The sequence below is a fragment of the Malaclemys terrapin genome, chromosome 22 (genome assembly GCF_027887155.1).
Source record: "Malaclemys terrapin pileata isolate rMalTer1 chromosome 22, rMalTer1.hap1, whole genome shotgun sequence".
Classification (NCBI taxonomy): domain Eukaryota; kingdom Metazoa; phylum Chordata; order Testudines; family Emydidae; genus Malaclemys; species Malaclemys terrapin.
Genome location: NC_071526.1, coordinates 12070550 through 12086170, shown reverse-complemented (window position 1 = coordinate 12086170; position 15621 = coordinate 12070550). Strand labels below are relative to the sequence as shown.

Here is a 15621-nt window from a genome sequence, read left to right as displayed (position 1 = left end):
AAGTACTTAAAAAGAATACATCCTCGCATGTCTGTAGCTGAGCTGTCATTTGATAGTATCATTATCACACCAGTGAAATCGTCACCCAGGAGTACTTGTGCAGCAGAAAATAAATAGAACATGATTGGTAACTGACGAGTTCCCACACGCGATTCAATGTAAAGAGACAGTTGAACGTAAAACCCCTTATCCCCACAATCCTGCAATCCTCATTCAGACGAATCCCCCATTGTCTTCCAGGAGTGCAGGTTTGGGCACAAGGGTCCCAATCCTCAAAGGTATTTAGGCCCCTGTGACAGGGTCGGTAGCTCACCGCTGTGGCGCCTCCTCCTGGCCGCTTCGGGGAATTAGTTTTGTGCCAGTAGAGCGCCCTCCCTGGGTGGCGTTCCGCCTGTCGTCGCGCCTCTGTGGGGGGCACGGACTTGCGTTGCTCCCGACGTCGGCGTCCTCTTCCGGAGCACTGCCCTCCGACAGTGTCCCTCTGTCCAATCACACCCCCTTCCAAAAGGGGGGGGGGGGGGGGTGTTAAACAACAGTGCCACACCCTCAAGTCTGATCCTCGCAGTCCAGGACCTGGTGTGGTTCTGACCGGCCGCTCCCTGCGGCCTGTGGCTGTGCGCGGGGTAGCACAGCAAACAAAGGGGGAAAAAGGGGGGGGGGGGGACTCAGGCCCGCCCACTACTCTGAGTCCCGGTCCAGAGGCCCTTCACTACGCTAGGCCTCCTCCTCCCAGGCCTGCCGCCTAGCAGGCTATGGAGTAGGGCCTTCTCCCACTCTCTCAGGCAGGCCTGCACTGCGCTGTCCGTGGTGCTGGCCTCCCAGCTCCGGAGACAGACCTTCCCCTCTGAAGGCCTGGGACAGACTGACTGCTCCTGCTCTGGGCAGCCTTTTATATGGCTAAGCCGGGCTCTGATTGGCTGGCTCCAATCTGTCTTCCTATTGGCTCCCAGTAAGCCCTCTCCTGATTGGCCGCGCGTCTACGCAGGCGCCTAGGCCTGCCGCAGCCCAGTCTCTCTAGGTGTGGGGTAATCGCCCCACCACACACCCTCCCCCTTAAGAACCCTCCGGGGGGGTGGGGGGGGTTATCCTAACCGGCCTAATGGCCTAGAGCACGGAAAGCAATCTTTGTCCCGCAGCGGCTCAGCTTACCGGCTCAAAGTCTAGAAACTTAGCCCTTGTCACTGGGCCTTATGGCCTACTGGCCCCAAAGTTCCGGAAATTAGTCTTTGCCTATGGGCAACCCGGCTTATCCACCGTCTCAGCGGGGGGGTCCCACCGAAACACGCTGAGGCTTACCGGGTCCGACGTACCAGTCCGTCTCGTCCCTTAAGCTGCCTCCTATCTGCTCCACTGCTGGAGTGTCCCACGGGTCTCCTGATTCTCCACAGGTCTCGTGGTTCACCGCCTCGGCTGGTCCCCCCCAGAGTGAGGCTCCCTCTTGACCTGGAGAAGTCGCAGTCCTTGGCGGTTCCAGGAGTGTGGGTTGGTCCTCCACCAGGGCTTCCCGCAAGGGTTCTCCTCCCACGGCCGTCTGCCTAGGCTGGGGTATGTTCCCTCCTCTCGCACTCTCTGTGCATTTGAGACACACCCCGTACAAGCGTGACGGATCCTCTGCCGTCAGGGCTAACTGTTTAGGGCCTCGGCAGTTGGGGGGGAGCCTGACAGCCCCCTCACGGACCACCCCCTGCGCTAAGGATCCCCCTCCTTGATCCGATTCTTCGCCCTCCTCCCCTAGCCTGGAGAAGAAATCGGCGTTAGTATGGGCCTTACCCGGTCGGTGGAGCACCTGGAAGTCGTAAGGCTGGAGGGCGAGGTACCACCGCATAATTCTAGCATTCGTGTCTTTCATGCTGTGGATCCATCGCAAAGGGGCGTGATCCGTGATTAATTTAAAACTATTCCCTAACAGATAGTAACGGAGGGCGTCGATAGCCCACCGTACCGCCAAGGCCTCTTTCTCTATTGATGAGAAGTGTCTTTCTCGGGGGAACAGCTTCCGACTTAAATACAGTACAGGATGTTCCTCCCCGTCTTCTTCCTGGGAGAGTACTGCGCCCAGGCCGACTTCCGAAGCGTCTGTTTGGAGTATAAACTCTTTCGTGAAGTCGGGGTGCCGTAGTACTGGTTCTTGAGTGAGCCGTTCCTTGAGTGTGTTAAAGGCTCGCTCGCATTGTGTAGTCCACTGTACCTGTCGAGGCTGGGAGTTCTTCGTTAGATCTGACAGGGGGGCGGCTATGGATGCGAAGTCTGGTACAAAACGACGATAGTACCCAGCTAATCCCAAGAACTGACGCACTTGTTTCTTCGTTGTGGGAGTGGGTACATCTCTGAGGGCTTGTACCTTGCTAATCAGGGGTGTTAGTTTCCCCCCTCCTACCGTGTATCCCAGGTAGGTCACCTCTTCTTGGCCTAAGTGACATTTCGCCGGGTTAGCTGTTAGGCCGGCCGTCCTGAGGGCTTGTAGCACTGCTGCCAGGTGGTGTAAATGGCTCTCCCAGTCAAGGCTATAAACCACGATATCGTCGATGTACGCCGCCGCGTATTGGTCGTGGGGCTGGAGGACCTTGTTCATCAGGCGTTGGAACGTGGCTGCGGCTCCGTGCAAGCCGAACGGCATGGTTACGAACTGGAAGAGGCCGAAAGGCGTAGGGAAGGCAGTCTTTGCTCGGGAGTTTGGCGTCAGTGGGATCTGCCAATATCCTTTAGTTAAATCTAAAGTGGACAGGTACTTGGCTCCTCCGAGGCGCTCTAACAGTTCATCCACTCTCGGCATTGGATAGGCATCAAAACGAGAGATAGCGTTGACCTTTCTGAAGTCGATACAAAACCGGGTCGCCCCATCTGGCTTCGGTACTAAGACGATAGGGCTTCGCCACTCGCTCGTCGATTCTTCTACCACTCCCATCTCCAACATCGTCTCCACCTCCCGCCGGACGGTGTCCCACATTTTCTTGGGTAACGGTCGATGGTTGTCCGTCACTCTCTTCCCGGGGTCTGTGGCAATATGATGACTCATTAGGGTCGTCCGGCCTGGGCGGGCCGATAATACATCTGAGAACTTCTCCACCATCTGTTGCAGTTGTCCTCTCTGTCTGGGGTCGAGGCCTGACCCCACCACAGCCGGTCCGGGGTCGGGAAGATCTCCTGCTAGGGGTCCAAGTTCCGCCTCTGGGGTGGACGGGCCGATGAACATGGCTTCCCGGGTCTTCCAGGCCTTTAGGAGATTAATATGGTAAATACGGGTCTCTTTGCGTCGACCAGGTAGTCTAACCTCGTAATCGACTGGTCCCACTCGTCGGATCACTTCGTAGGGACCCTGCCATTTGGCCAGGAGCTTCGACTCGGAAGAGGGCAGCAACAGCAACACCCTATCGCCTGAGGCGAACTTCCTCCCTCTTGCCCTTCGATTATAGAGGCGCTCCTGACCTGCCTGGGCCCGTCCCAGGTTTTCACGGGCGAAGGCCCCTAACGTTTGGAGTCGCTCCCGGAGCTGTAGCACGTATTGTGTGGTCCCAAGGACCCGTGTCTCCTGTGCTTCCCACTCCTCTTTCAGGAGGTCCAGTATTCCTCTGGGCTGCCTGCCGTATAGGAGCTCGAAGGGCGAGAACCCCGTCGAGGCCTGTGGTACCTCTCTTATCGCAAACAAGAGGGCCGGCAACAAGGTGTCCCAATGTGAGGGGTCCTCCTCCACAAACTTCTGCAACATGGCTTTTAGTGTACCGTTGAACCGCTCTACCAAGCCATCGGTCTGCGGGTGGTACACCGATGTCCGGAGGGTCCGGATATGGAGGAGGCGACATAGCTCAGCTATTAACTTGGAGGACACATTGGTGCCCTGGTCCGTCAATATTTCACCGGGTATCCCCACCCGGGCAAAAATCTTTACTAGTTCACCCGCAATGGTCGGTGCCGTCGCTGTCTTTAGGGGCACGGCTTCGGGATAGCGTGTGGCGTAGTCCACGACTACTAGTATAAAGCGGTTCCCTGTCTTGCTTCGCTCAAGGGGGCCGACGAGGTCCATCCCGATCCGTTCAAAGGGTACCCCCACGACTGGCATGGGTACCAGGGGTGCAGGAGCTACCCCTTTCGGTCCGGCTCGCTGGCATTCTGGGCACGAGGCGCAAAAGTCTGCCACTTCCCGGTGGATGCCTGGCCAGAAAAACCGGCGGGCCACCCTCTGTAGGGTCTTCTCGCGTCCCAGGTGTCCAGCCCAAGGGTTCGCGTGGGCTAAGTGGAGGAGGCCGGCTCGCAGTCTCCGGGGGACCAACAGCTGGCGGAACGTCTCACGGGTCTGGGGTTCCTGCGCTATTCGGTACAGGCGGTCCTGCCATACCTCAAAGCGGGGGCCCTGCGGAGTCCGTACCGTCCCGTCCCCCTCAACAGCAGGGTTGGTGGCTTGTTCCCAGGCTCGGCTTAGGGTTGGGTCTTCCCGTTGCTCACGTAAGAAGTCCCCGTCGCGCTCTAACTCTACCCGGGCGTCCTCCACCGAACGGGGTCTGTCTCCCGGACAACTCGCAGGGGTCTCCGCCGTCGAGGAGGTCCCCTCGCCGGGGTCATCCCTTAGCCTGCTCCCAAGCAGCCCCGTTCCCGGTACTATAGTCCTGTCTGGTCGGGGCTTGGGTGGCTGATATCTTAGGAGGACCTCTCCGAAGCCGGGCCAATCTCGTCCCAACACCACCGGGTAAGCCAGCCTAGGGGCCACTCCTACTTGGAGACCCTCCTCTCGGCCGCCTACTCGCATCTTGACCCAGGCTGTGGGATACTGGCGGATGTCTCCATGCACACACTGCAGGTAGATCAGGGGCCCCGAAAGATTGAGGTTCGGGACCAGCCCCTCTCGTATGAGGGTCTGACTACACCCCGAATCTACAAGGGCATTGGTGTGGTTCCCTTCAACCTGGACCGGGACTATCAATTTTCTTACCCCTTTCTGCCGTGCCCGTTGTCCGGCCATCCAGGCCTGCCCGTAGCTGCAGTACAAAAAAGGGCAATCTCGCCGGAAATGTCCCTCTTGACCGCAGCCCCAGCACCTCTCTCGGGTTTCGGCCGGGCTTGGGCGTCCTCCGGGGGGGCCTGTTCGCTCCGGGGGCTGTTGCTCCCTTCGAGTCGCCACCGGCAATAACTTGGGTCGGGGTTCAGGGTTGGAAGGTCTCGGGTGGCGATGGCTGTTGCCTGCCAGTGGTCCAGAGGCTCCCGCCCCACGAGGATTCCCCTTCTCTGCGCCGCCCTTGCGACCAAGGCTCTCGGCTGCTCGGGGTGGTGCCTCTGCCCCCTCGGCGGATAAGTAGTCCTCCATTAAGGCCACTGCTGCGGAGAGGGTGGCCGGTCGATGCCGTCGCACCCAGGCCCTCCCTCCCGGGGGTAGGATCTGGGTGAACTGCTCTAAGGCTACCAGCTCCGCCACCTGGGGTCCCGTCAGGCCCTCTGGGTCCAACCATCTCCAGCAGTGGTCCCGGATGCGTTGGGCCACGGCGCGGGGTCGGGCCCCCGGGGGATACTGTTCCTTACGGAGATGCTGTCGGTAGGTCTCTGGGCTAATGCCGGTATGATCTAGGATGGCCGCCTTGACTCGGGCGTACTCGAGTGCTTCCCGGGGGTCGAGGCTCCGATATGCGGCCTGAGCCTGCCCCGTCAAATAAGGGGCTAGTAACGTGGCCCAATGTTCTGAGGGCCACCGGGCAGCAGTCGCCACCCGTTCAAATGTGACCAGATAGGCCTCTGGGTCATCCTCGGGCCCCATCTTGGTGAGGCGTATCGGTAGGGTCCCTGGGGTATCCCCCAGTCCGGTTCCCATGGGGGGGCGGCAGGGGTGCCTCCTGCCGGCCGTAACAGTGCGGCCATCTGTTGCACCAAATGTTCCTGCTGCACCCGCTGCTGGGTGGCCAACTCTCGAAGGAGCTGCTGCTGATTCTCTTGGTGCTGAGTCACCAGCAGCTGCTGCTGAGTGGTCATCTGCTGCAGCATTTGCATCTGCTGCTGGTGCTGCTGGGCCGACTGCTCTTGCTGCTTCTCTAGCAGCCATTTTAGTAACTTCTCAGCCTCCATATTGGGGTTCAGCGGGTTACTCCCGGCTCAATCCCCTCACTCTGGACCCCTTTGGTGGGTCCGGGTCTGTACCCACAATCTGGGTCGACCGTCTGTCTGCGCAAGACACTGTTCTGGGTAATAGACCGCAGTCTTGGCGCTGGCCCCTCGTATCAGGGGCGGACCGCTATGCCCGCATTCTCCACCACGTGTGACAGGGTCGGTAGCTCACCGCTGTGGCGCCTCCTCCTGGCCGCTTCGGGGAATTAGTTTTGTGCCAGTAGAGCGCCCTCCTTGGGTGGCGTTCCGCCTGTCGTCGCGCCTCTGTGGGGGGCACGGACTTGCGTTGCTCCCGACGTCGGCGTCCTCTTCCGGAGCACTGCCCTCCGACAGTGTCCCTCTGTCCAATCACACCCCCTTCCAAAAGGGGGGGGGGGTGTTAAACAACAGTGCCACACCCTCAAGTCTGATCCTCGCAGTCCAGGACCTGGTGTGGTTCTGACCGGCCGCTCCCTGCGGCCTGTGGCTGTGCGCGGGGTAGCACAGCAAACAAAGGGGGAAAAAGGGGGGGGGGGACTCAGGCCCGCCCACTACTCTGAGTCCCGGTCCAGAGGCCCTTCACTACGCTAGGCCTCCTCCTCCCAGGCCTGCCGCCTAGCAGGCTATGGAGTAGGGCCTTCTCCCACTCTCTCAGGCAGGCCTGCACTGCGCTGCGCTGCGCTGCGCTGTCCGTGGTGCTGGCCTCCCAGCTCCGGAGACAGACCTTCCCCTCTGAAGGCCTGGGACAGACTGACTGCTCCTGCTCTGGGCAGCCTTTTATATGGCTAAGCCGGGCTCTGATTGGCTGGCTCCAATCTGTCTTCCTATTGGCTCCCAGTAAGCCCTCTCCTGATTGGCCGCGCGTCTACGCAGGCGCCTAGGCCTGCCGCAGCCCAGTCTCTCTAGGTGTGGGGTAATCGCCCCACCACAGCCCCTAACTCCCATTGATTTCAATGGACGTTAGGCACCTACATACTTGGAAGACCTCAACCAATGCGCTTTAATTTCCATGGCAGATAATACAGACTGTCCATATGTTATGAGCCTTGCTAGCATATCTGAAGTACATACTTGTGATACCAGGTTGTTTTCATGTAGTCTGTGTAGTACTTCACCTCACTGTAGATTCTGATGCCTTCTGCAGTTGGCTGGACTTTCAGAGGTTTAGCAGAAAGGGCTAAGAAGAGAATTCAAAGACTAGAATTTCTTTGGGTGACCAGCCAGTCTATATACTGGCTATATATATATATATATTTTAAAGAACCTAATGTTTCACCCAGTTTGAAGAACATGGGCAGCTGAAAGCGACTGCGTTCCAGCACATGAAGGCTCTACGTCTTCCACCCAGCAGAAATGTGCATATTTCCCTGGAGGCCTGGATCCTAAGTGTAGGAGGTCCCATAGACACATTAGGGCCTTCTCTCAAATTCACCTTCCATTGTTCTAATATTGGGGCAGCCACCAATGATGGGGGTAGAATAACATTTTTACCACCACGTCCTCTAGGCCTGCTCTCTGCAGGGTTTAACTATGCTTTCTGAACGGGATTTGTTCTGGTCTACACGTGCTGTTAACGTGCATTCAGCACTAGGCCAGCTGCACCCATTGTCAGCAATGGGCACATTCCCTACTGTAGACAGGGCCAGAGAGACTTAGGTCTCAACTCACTTTGATGTTAGAATGTGACAAATGCAGGTGTCTGGGCAGAAATAACAAATCATAGCAAGAGTTAAAGAGAGAACATTTCCTGCCCTTCAGGGAGGATCAGGTTTCTAAGGTGAAAGACAGGAGTAGAATATATTTAACTCCTCTCTCTCCCGCTGCAGCAGCCCTGCCTTCAGCTCACTTCTCTTCCCCTTCCTCTCATTTCCAGCTGTTTACTGATTGTTCTCCCCACACTTCAATTCCCCAAATCCCCCTAAACCCACAGCAGAATCTAAATGCCTCCTGTTCCCCATTCACTTTACTTCCCCATTGGCTACCTTTACAACATAGAGGAGTTTTACTTCAGAGAGAAAGGAGTGGCCTCTTGATCTGAACAAAGGACAATCCCAGCCCTGAGACCAGCTTTCTCCCACCATAGGCAAATCACTTTGCCTCCCTCTGCCTCAGTTTCCCCATATGTACAATAGGGATAATAATTATATACCTCTGCTAAGTATTATTTTTACAGTATGAAGCAGATGAGAAACAGACTTACCACTAACCCTGCAGAGCTCTTTGAGAATGTCTTCAAACCCTACACACAGAGGAAGAAGCTTCAATCAGCCATAAATACATTCGCTAGCAATTTGCATCTGATTAACCAACAGCCTCTTCAGATCATAAAACCTACAGTGTATGGTAGTTATTTTGTTGTGTTTTCCTGTTGGTAAACTTCACTGGCTATAAAGTTTTTGCCATTGACTCATTTATTTCTACATGTTGGACATATCTTACTTTATTCAGAAGCTGTCAGCTTCCTTAACATTCAGCGTACGCAATGCTGTATCTCACATGGGATACAAATTCACCTATCAGAGTTAAACGATAGATGCCAAATGACATTGCAAAGTTTAAAGCCTGCGGAAAAGAGTCTCCTGATTCCTGATGAGTTTAAATGCTCAGAACACCTTTGAGTTTCACCTCTTCTGTCCCCACTGCTCGAGAGGTTTTATAGCACGGTCATGGTTTGAAAAATGACTGTATGGAAGACATTGGGAGGATTGTCATTATTTATGCCCTCTCTAACTTCCAGAAGAATTCACAGCACTGCAAATTAAAACAGGGTGTTGAAAGTAAAAGTGTCCTTTTTGCATCTGACATCATTGGTACTAAAGATTCTGCAATCAGAACTCAGTTTTGTTGAGGCTGCACAATGGAAAACAGTACCCAGTTTGCTCTTCCCTCTCTTTTGAGGATCTGCAGAGCTAGCAGGAGTTAAAACTTGCGTATGTCAGTCATTAATTGAGATATGACAGAGACACATGCAGGGAATAGCCATGGGATCTGATCCATTGACTTCAGTGGGCTTTGGATCAGGGCCATAGTGAGTAAAAAGGGTCTGTTTTTCCCAGGTACATTTTCTGATCCTAATCCTACTTTTAAATACTTCTTATTCTTGAAATGTACAATATACATGTATAAAGTATAACATAGCCTTCTGTACCAGAGAAGAGAAAAGAGTAGAAAACTCTCAAAGTCCACTAGAGATCTCATAATGTAGACCTGATTACATTGGGAAGCATTTATATGTTAAAATAATGAGTACTATAGAAAACACTTAAAATAGGTAGAAAGTGTAATTTTAAAGCCGTATTGAAAGCCTGATCACATATATATAAAAGTGTAACATATTGCCTATTAGTATGAAATCATCCTACCTTCCTTACTGAGATCAAGTTCAGTAATGTCTTCTCCTCGGTCATCAGAAACAACCGCTTTGTATATTCCTTTATCCTCTTTGGTAAGCTGGCAAAATATTTTAAAATGGAAATTTCACAGATCACTAAAGTATGGGACAGTTTTGGGCTGGTGAGATCAGAGCTCTGTTTGTAATGTACTGGTGAATTTCCCCCTGGCATTTGGGTGAATTTGGTGAGTTAACAACAGTATTGACTAGAATGAAAGCAGCCCCTTGCAAGCTTCGCCTATACCACTGTACTGATACACATCAATCTCAACCTGCAGGAGTGATGTGTATTGATGGTCCTAGGTCTCATCTGAGCAGAGATTGCCACTCACACTGATGAATATACTGGTTTTTTATATGGAAATTGTTGATTTGAAATTAAATTGAAAAACTGAGACCAAGAAGTATTTAAACTAACTCTGCACAGACAAAACTCTAGTTCATTAACTCTACCACAGAGCCCCCTTCATTCACCTGTTGATGCTCTGTGTGTCAAGGATTCATTGATTTTTAAGGGCAAAAGGACAATTACATCAGCTAGAGTGAGCGCCTGCAGATCACAGGCCATATAATTTCAACCAGTTACTCCTGTATTGAGCCCAATAACTTGTGTTTAACCTAAGCCTCTCACAGAAAAGCATCCAGTCTTGATCTGAAGACTTCAAGAGAAGGAGAATCCACCACTTTTCTTGGAAGTTTGTTCCAGTGGCTAATCACTCTCACTGTTAAAAATATGGGCCTTATTTCTAATTTGAATTTTTCTGGCTTTATCTTCCAGCCTTTGTTTTTGTTTCATGCTTTCTTCTGATTTGAAGAGTGCTTAGCACACTGTGGGTACTGCCAGAAACAAACAGTAAATGCTAATAATAATAATAATAATAATTAATTAATATCTTAGTAATATCTACCCACATTTATTGCACGTTGAAATAATATCACAAATGCCCCCAAGTTGCATTATGTTTTTCACCTTTTTAATCCGAAGAGTTCCAGCCCCAGTCTGCAGATCATACAGACCATCCAAACGTGCTTTTTTATCCAAGAACCATTTAAAGTTGGTATCTTTTTTCATGTTTGTTGCCTGTTTGAAGTAAAGATTTAGCAATCAGAATACTGATCTTTTTGAATGCAAGGATATCTTTCTAATTATGAGACTTCAGCTGTCCCAGGGGATCCCCTCAGTATTAGGTGACGCTTTCCCCCTTGTTTTCCACAGCTGCTAGGATTTACTTCCAGGATCTTGCCTTTTATCAGTAGGAAAATATCAATTGGTTAGAGCTGGCGTTATTTATGCAGTCTCCTTAAAATGCACATCTATATTAACAATAGATGGATGCTACTGTACACAGTAACAACTGTATGGTAATACTTACCTTGCACGTCAGCAGAACTTCACAATCCTCAGTAACCTTCCATTGCAAATTCTCTATAAAATGAGGACCTACAAGTAAAAAAACAAAACAAAAAAACAGTCTTTCTGGTCTCTCCTGCAGGTCCGCTTTTAATATTATACCATGCAATGGCTCCATCTAGTGGTAAATCGCAGCACTGTCCTCCTTGTATTAACTCTTCCATGTTCCACTTTTATGGAACTTGTATTTTATATGCAGTAGGCACCATAATGTTAAATGTATCATTTTAAAAAGTTCCCGAGGGCAACGGTTCTTATAGTGACTAACAGGTCTTTTCTTAATATGCTTGTAGATTATGCTCTCCAATTATTCCTTTGATTTAGTGACTGGGTAGAGTGTCAGGTCAATATTGAAAGATTATGGATATTCTGCAGGTGGAGGGCAATGGAATAGATAATGTGTATATGTTCCAGTCTGCTCTCCTGATATGAACTATCTGTGAGCCCAAATTAAAAGGCAAATTGATCTGTCCATTTTTAATCTGGTTCTGGTGCCCACAATTCAAGAAGGATGTTGACTAATTGGAGAGGGTTCAGAGAAGAGACATGATAATGACTAAAGGATTAGAAAACCTGCTTTACAGTGATGGACTGAAGAAGCTCAATCTGTTTATCTTAACAAAGAGAAGGTTAAGGGGTGACTTGATTACAGTCTATAAGTACCTACATGGGAAACAAATATTTAATAATGGGCTCTTCAGTCTAGCAGAGAAAGGTATAACTCGGTCCAATATCTGGAAGTTGAAGCTAGACAAATTCAGACTGGAAATAAGGTGTAAATTTTTAATGGTGAGAGCAATTAACTATTGGAACAATTTATCAAGGGTTGTGGTGGACTCCCGATTACTGACACTTTTAAAATCAAGATTGGATGTTTTTCTAAAAGATCTGCTCTAGTAGGGTTACCATATTCTGTACCTCCAAATGGAGGACACTCCACGGCCCCCGCCCCCGCCCCCAGCCCCGCCCATACCCCCTCCCCAACCCCGCCCCCTCCCCTGCTTCCCGCGAACATTTGATTCGCGGGAAGCCTGAAGCAGGTAAGGAGGGTGTGGGGGGGAGGAGGCGCAGCCCAGGCTAGCCCCCCCGGCGGCTCCAGCCTGGGTCGGCTCGGGCCCTGGGGTGCCGGCCCCGGCCCACCACCCCCGGCCCGCCCAGCACTGCCGGACCCCGGCTCCCCGGCTCCCCGCCGGCCCGGCCCCCCGCGGGCCCGGCCGACCCGGCTCCCCGCCGGCCCGGCCCCCCGCGGGCCCGGCCGACCCGGCTCCCCGCGGGCCCGGCTCCCCGCGGGCCCGGCTCCCCACGGGCCCGGCCGGCCCGGCTCCCCGCCGGCCCGGCTCCCCGCCGGCCCGGCTCCCCGCGGGCCCGGCCGGCCCGGCTCCCCGCCGACCCGGCTCCCCGCCGGCCCGGCTCCCCGCGGGCCCGGCCGACCCGGCTCCCCGCCGGCCCGGCTCCCCGCGGGCCCGGCCGACCCGGCTCCCCGCCGGCCCGGCTCCCCGCGGGCCCGGCCGACCCGGCTCCCCGCCGGCCCGGCTCCCCGCGGGCCCGGCCGACCCGGCTCCCCGCCGGCCCGGCTCCCCGCGGGCCCGGCCGACCCGGCTCCCCGCCGGCCCGGCTCCCCGCGGGCCCGGCCGACCCGGCTCCCCGCCGGCCCGGCTCCCCGCGGGCCCGGCCGACCCGGCTCCCCGCCGGCCCGGCCGACCCGGCTCCCCGCCGGCCCGGCTCCCCGCCGGCCCGGCCGACCCGGCTCCCAGCCCGGACCCTGGCCCGGCACCATGCCCCCGGCCCCGCACCGCCGGCCCCGGCCGAGCACCACCCAGCCCTCCCGATTTTCCCGGACATGCCCGGCTTTTGGGGATTTCCCCCCGGACGGGGATTTGAGCCCCCAAAAGCCGGACATGTCCGGGAAAATCCGGACGTATGGTAACCCTAGCTCTAGGGATCATTTTGGGGAAGTTCTATATAGCTTGTGTTATGCAGCAGGCCAGACTAGATGATCACAAAGGTCTCTCTGGACTTGGAATCTATGAATCAGCTACTCTTTTCCCTGAAAAAGGCTTTTTTATACTCATTATGCATACATCAGCCACAAGGTAGGGGAGGGAGACAGGGGAATGTACTGCTCCCATTGATAGTGAAGATTTCCACATTCTCTGCTTTCCACCAGGAGATAGAGATGGCCCTGAGTCCCATCTGGATTGGACCTTTTCTGAAACTCAGGCATGTTCAGAGTCAGGGTGTTGGTTCAGGGGCCCTCTACCAGAGACAGCTGTTCACATGCCTTGAACTATTAAAACAAATCAAACTTTGATTTGATTTGATTTTTAATAGCCAGAAACAGTAACCTAAAATAAAATGCTCTATCTTAGTCCAGCAAGCAGTTTAAATAAGAGTATACTGAAGAGAGCAATTTACTTTTCACTTATTGTTTGGGTGCTCAGTAGAATATCCTTGTTTCAGCTTTCACCAACTTTTCACCAGTCCTTGCAAAGTCAGTGACCTTGAGGCTATCTTACCTTGCTTTCTCCTCCAGTCTCTCCGCTTAGCAGCAGCCTCGGCCTCAACTTTATCAAAAGCTGAAAGAACAAACAGTGACAGATCAGAGTCAACAAAAGGTCATTGAAACAACTATTACAACCCCTCTCCCTGTAACATGGTATAGATTCCTAACCGGGAAGGATGTTACTCTAAAACACATACAGTGTATCTCACAGCCGGCACCATCTCTCCAGCCTCAGTTAAACTCTGTTCTTCAGTATAGAATCCTTGGCAAGGTCAGCTCTATTAGCCTTTCATGCTGCTGGCAGCTCAGAATGTAATATTTATTTTCAAGAAAATACAATGAATTTGCTTTTAAGAGCTGATCTTTAGGCATTGGAAGCTCCCATCGGTTTAAATAGGAGTTTTCTGGGGTATGCAAAGAATACAGGATTGAGTCCTTGAATTTGCAACTTTTCAAGGGAGAAGTATTAGAAATACAGTTTCAGGCATCAAGAGACTCAATCCAATACGATTAAGAACAATTGCCAAACTGTTTAAAAATGAGAACTGTCAAATAAAGCTACAGTATTATTTAGGGAAGAATTTAGACTGGAAAAACTGCAACTTTCTGCTCATAAAGAGCCAAAATGTTTCTGTACATTAGCATATATGGGCCTATCTGTTCACCTTACTGTTCACCTTACAGAGCTATATGGACTTTCTCTAGTCACTGCAGTTTCTTTATTATTCAAATTTAGTTGTTAAAGTCCTTGAATTTTCAGGCCAATGTTAAGATAAAATGACTAAACATCACAGTACACACCATCAAGCTCTATGTGTCAATACATAGTTTGTTGTGAGGGAATTCTGTGTATACAGCAAATAAAGAAGAAAATATATGAACACAGATCCATGGCTGTGATGCTCTATCAGGGCCAAAGATTATTATCCAGGACTCCAGATGTAAAACCAAAGGCTTGGATCTGTGCTAAAGGGCCATTCAGATAGTTTCTACAGGAAGACTGATTCCTGGCCATTGAATAAATGCATTAAAATAAATACTTGATACCTTCAATCACTACCCACAATATAACTGGGGGAAACCATTTGTGGTCATTAGCTGGCACTCTCTCTAAGGGTCCGATCCAAAACCTACTGAAGTCAGTAGAAAAACTCCCACTGAGTTCAGCGGGCTTTGGATTAAACCCTGAATCTCTACTTACTGTCATCAACGAGAGCCAGAGTGAACTGGTTTTTAGCTTTTCCGTCTTGCAGCTGGGCTGTGTATGTCCCTTTGTCGTCATCACAGAAGTCCTGGATTATTAGTTCTATGAGGCCATTTGCTCTGTCAAAGTTTATCTTATGTGTCTATGTAAAACAAAGTATTGGTGGGAAATTGGTCATTTTTCATAGGGAAATTATTCCAGCACCAAATCCTGGCCCCATGGCTTCTTCAGCATAGAGCCTGGCTGGAGCTACAGATCTTAGCTTCGCTCTACACCTGTAGAGCCACCCTGGTATATTTCCCCTGGCTACCTGTGGTATATCTGCACTGCCTATAAAAGGTGTATTCTTAACTCAGGTTAAGTAACTTGGGTAAAAATAGCAGTGAAGACATGGCAGCCTGGTTCTTAACTCGAGTTAGCAGCTCAAGTGAAACCCTGCAAGGGAGCCTGGGGTAGAACTCGAGTTGCTAACCCAAGTTAGAAGTCGAGTTTCCATGTTTTCATTGCTATTTTAACCCAAGTTAAGAATGTACCTTTTTTTGCAGTGTAGACACATCCAGGGCTACAATGGGGCAAACAAACCCTCTTCCTTCCCATGCCCATCCCTTACTCTGGTGTAATCATGGTCCAGGATTTGACTCCCAAATGAATTTTGTTTTCTGTTAAAAAATCCATTTGCATTTGTATACTGGGTTTGCACATCAATGCAGGGGAACCTGCTTGTGGCAGGGTGTTTCTGCGGAGAACACAGCCTAAGAGGTTTCCACTATAACACACGGTACAATAGATTCTCCCCTGCTGCGTATTAAACCTTCCAACTCGCCAGGATTCTGTGCAATCACATGGATTTTTATGTAATGAAAAAGTGTTCTTGAAAGCAGCAGTCATGTGTTGCAAGGTAGTCATGCCTCTGGGAGGTAGTTAGGGTAACACATCCACCCCATAGCACTGTGCACTCACTACTATACCATGAACTTTTATATACACACCCCCTTAAATCCATCAGACTTTCAAAAATGTTAGCTGTCATCATTAGTCGTGGCCAACCT

The 15621-nt window shown here is 51.9% G+C and overlaps 1 protein-coding gene across 1 annotated transcript in view; it reads right to left on the bottom strand.

Moving 5' to 3' along the window:
- Window positions 1-15621, bottom strand: part of MYOM3 (myomesin 3) — a 58379-nt gene that overhangs the window by 5779 nt on the left and 36979 nt on the right. The window contains exons 26-32 of the mRNA XM_054011847.1: window positions 14570-14714; window positions 13382-13441; window positions 10828-10895; window positions 10425-10535; window positions 9426-9513; window positions 8264-8302; window positions 7135-7240 (exon numbers count right to left, since the gene is read on the bottom strand). Coding sequence (XP_053867822.1) covers window positions 7135-7240; window positions 8264-8302; window positions 9426-9513; window positions 10425-10535; window positions 10828-10895; window positions 13382-13441; window positions 14570-14714 — 617 coding nt within the window. The remainder of the gene's footprint in view (window positions 1-7134; window positions 7241-8263; window positions 8303-9425; window positions 9514-10424; window positions 10536-10827; window positions 10896-13381; window positions 13442-14569; window positions 14715-15621) is intronic.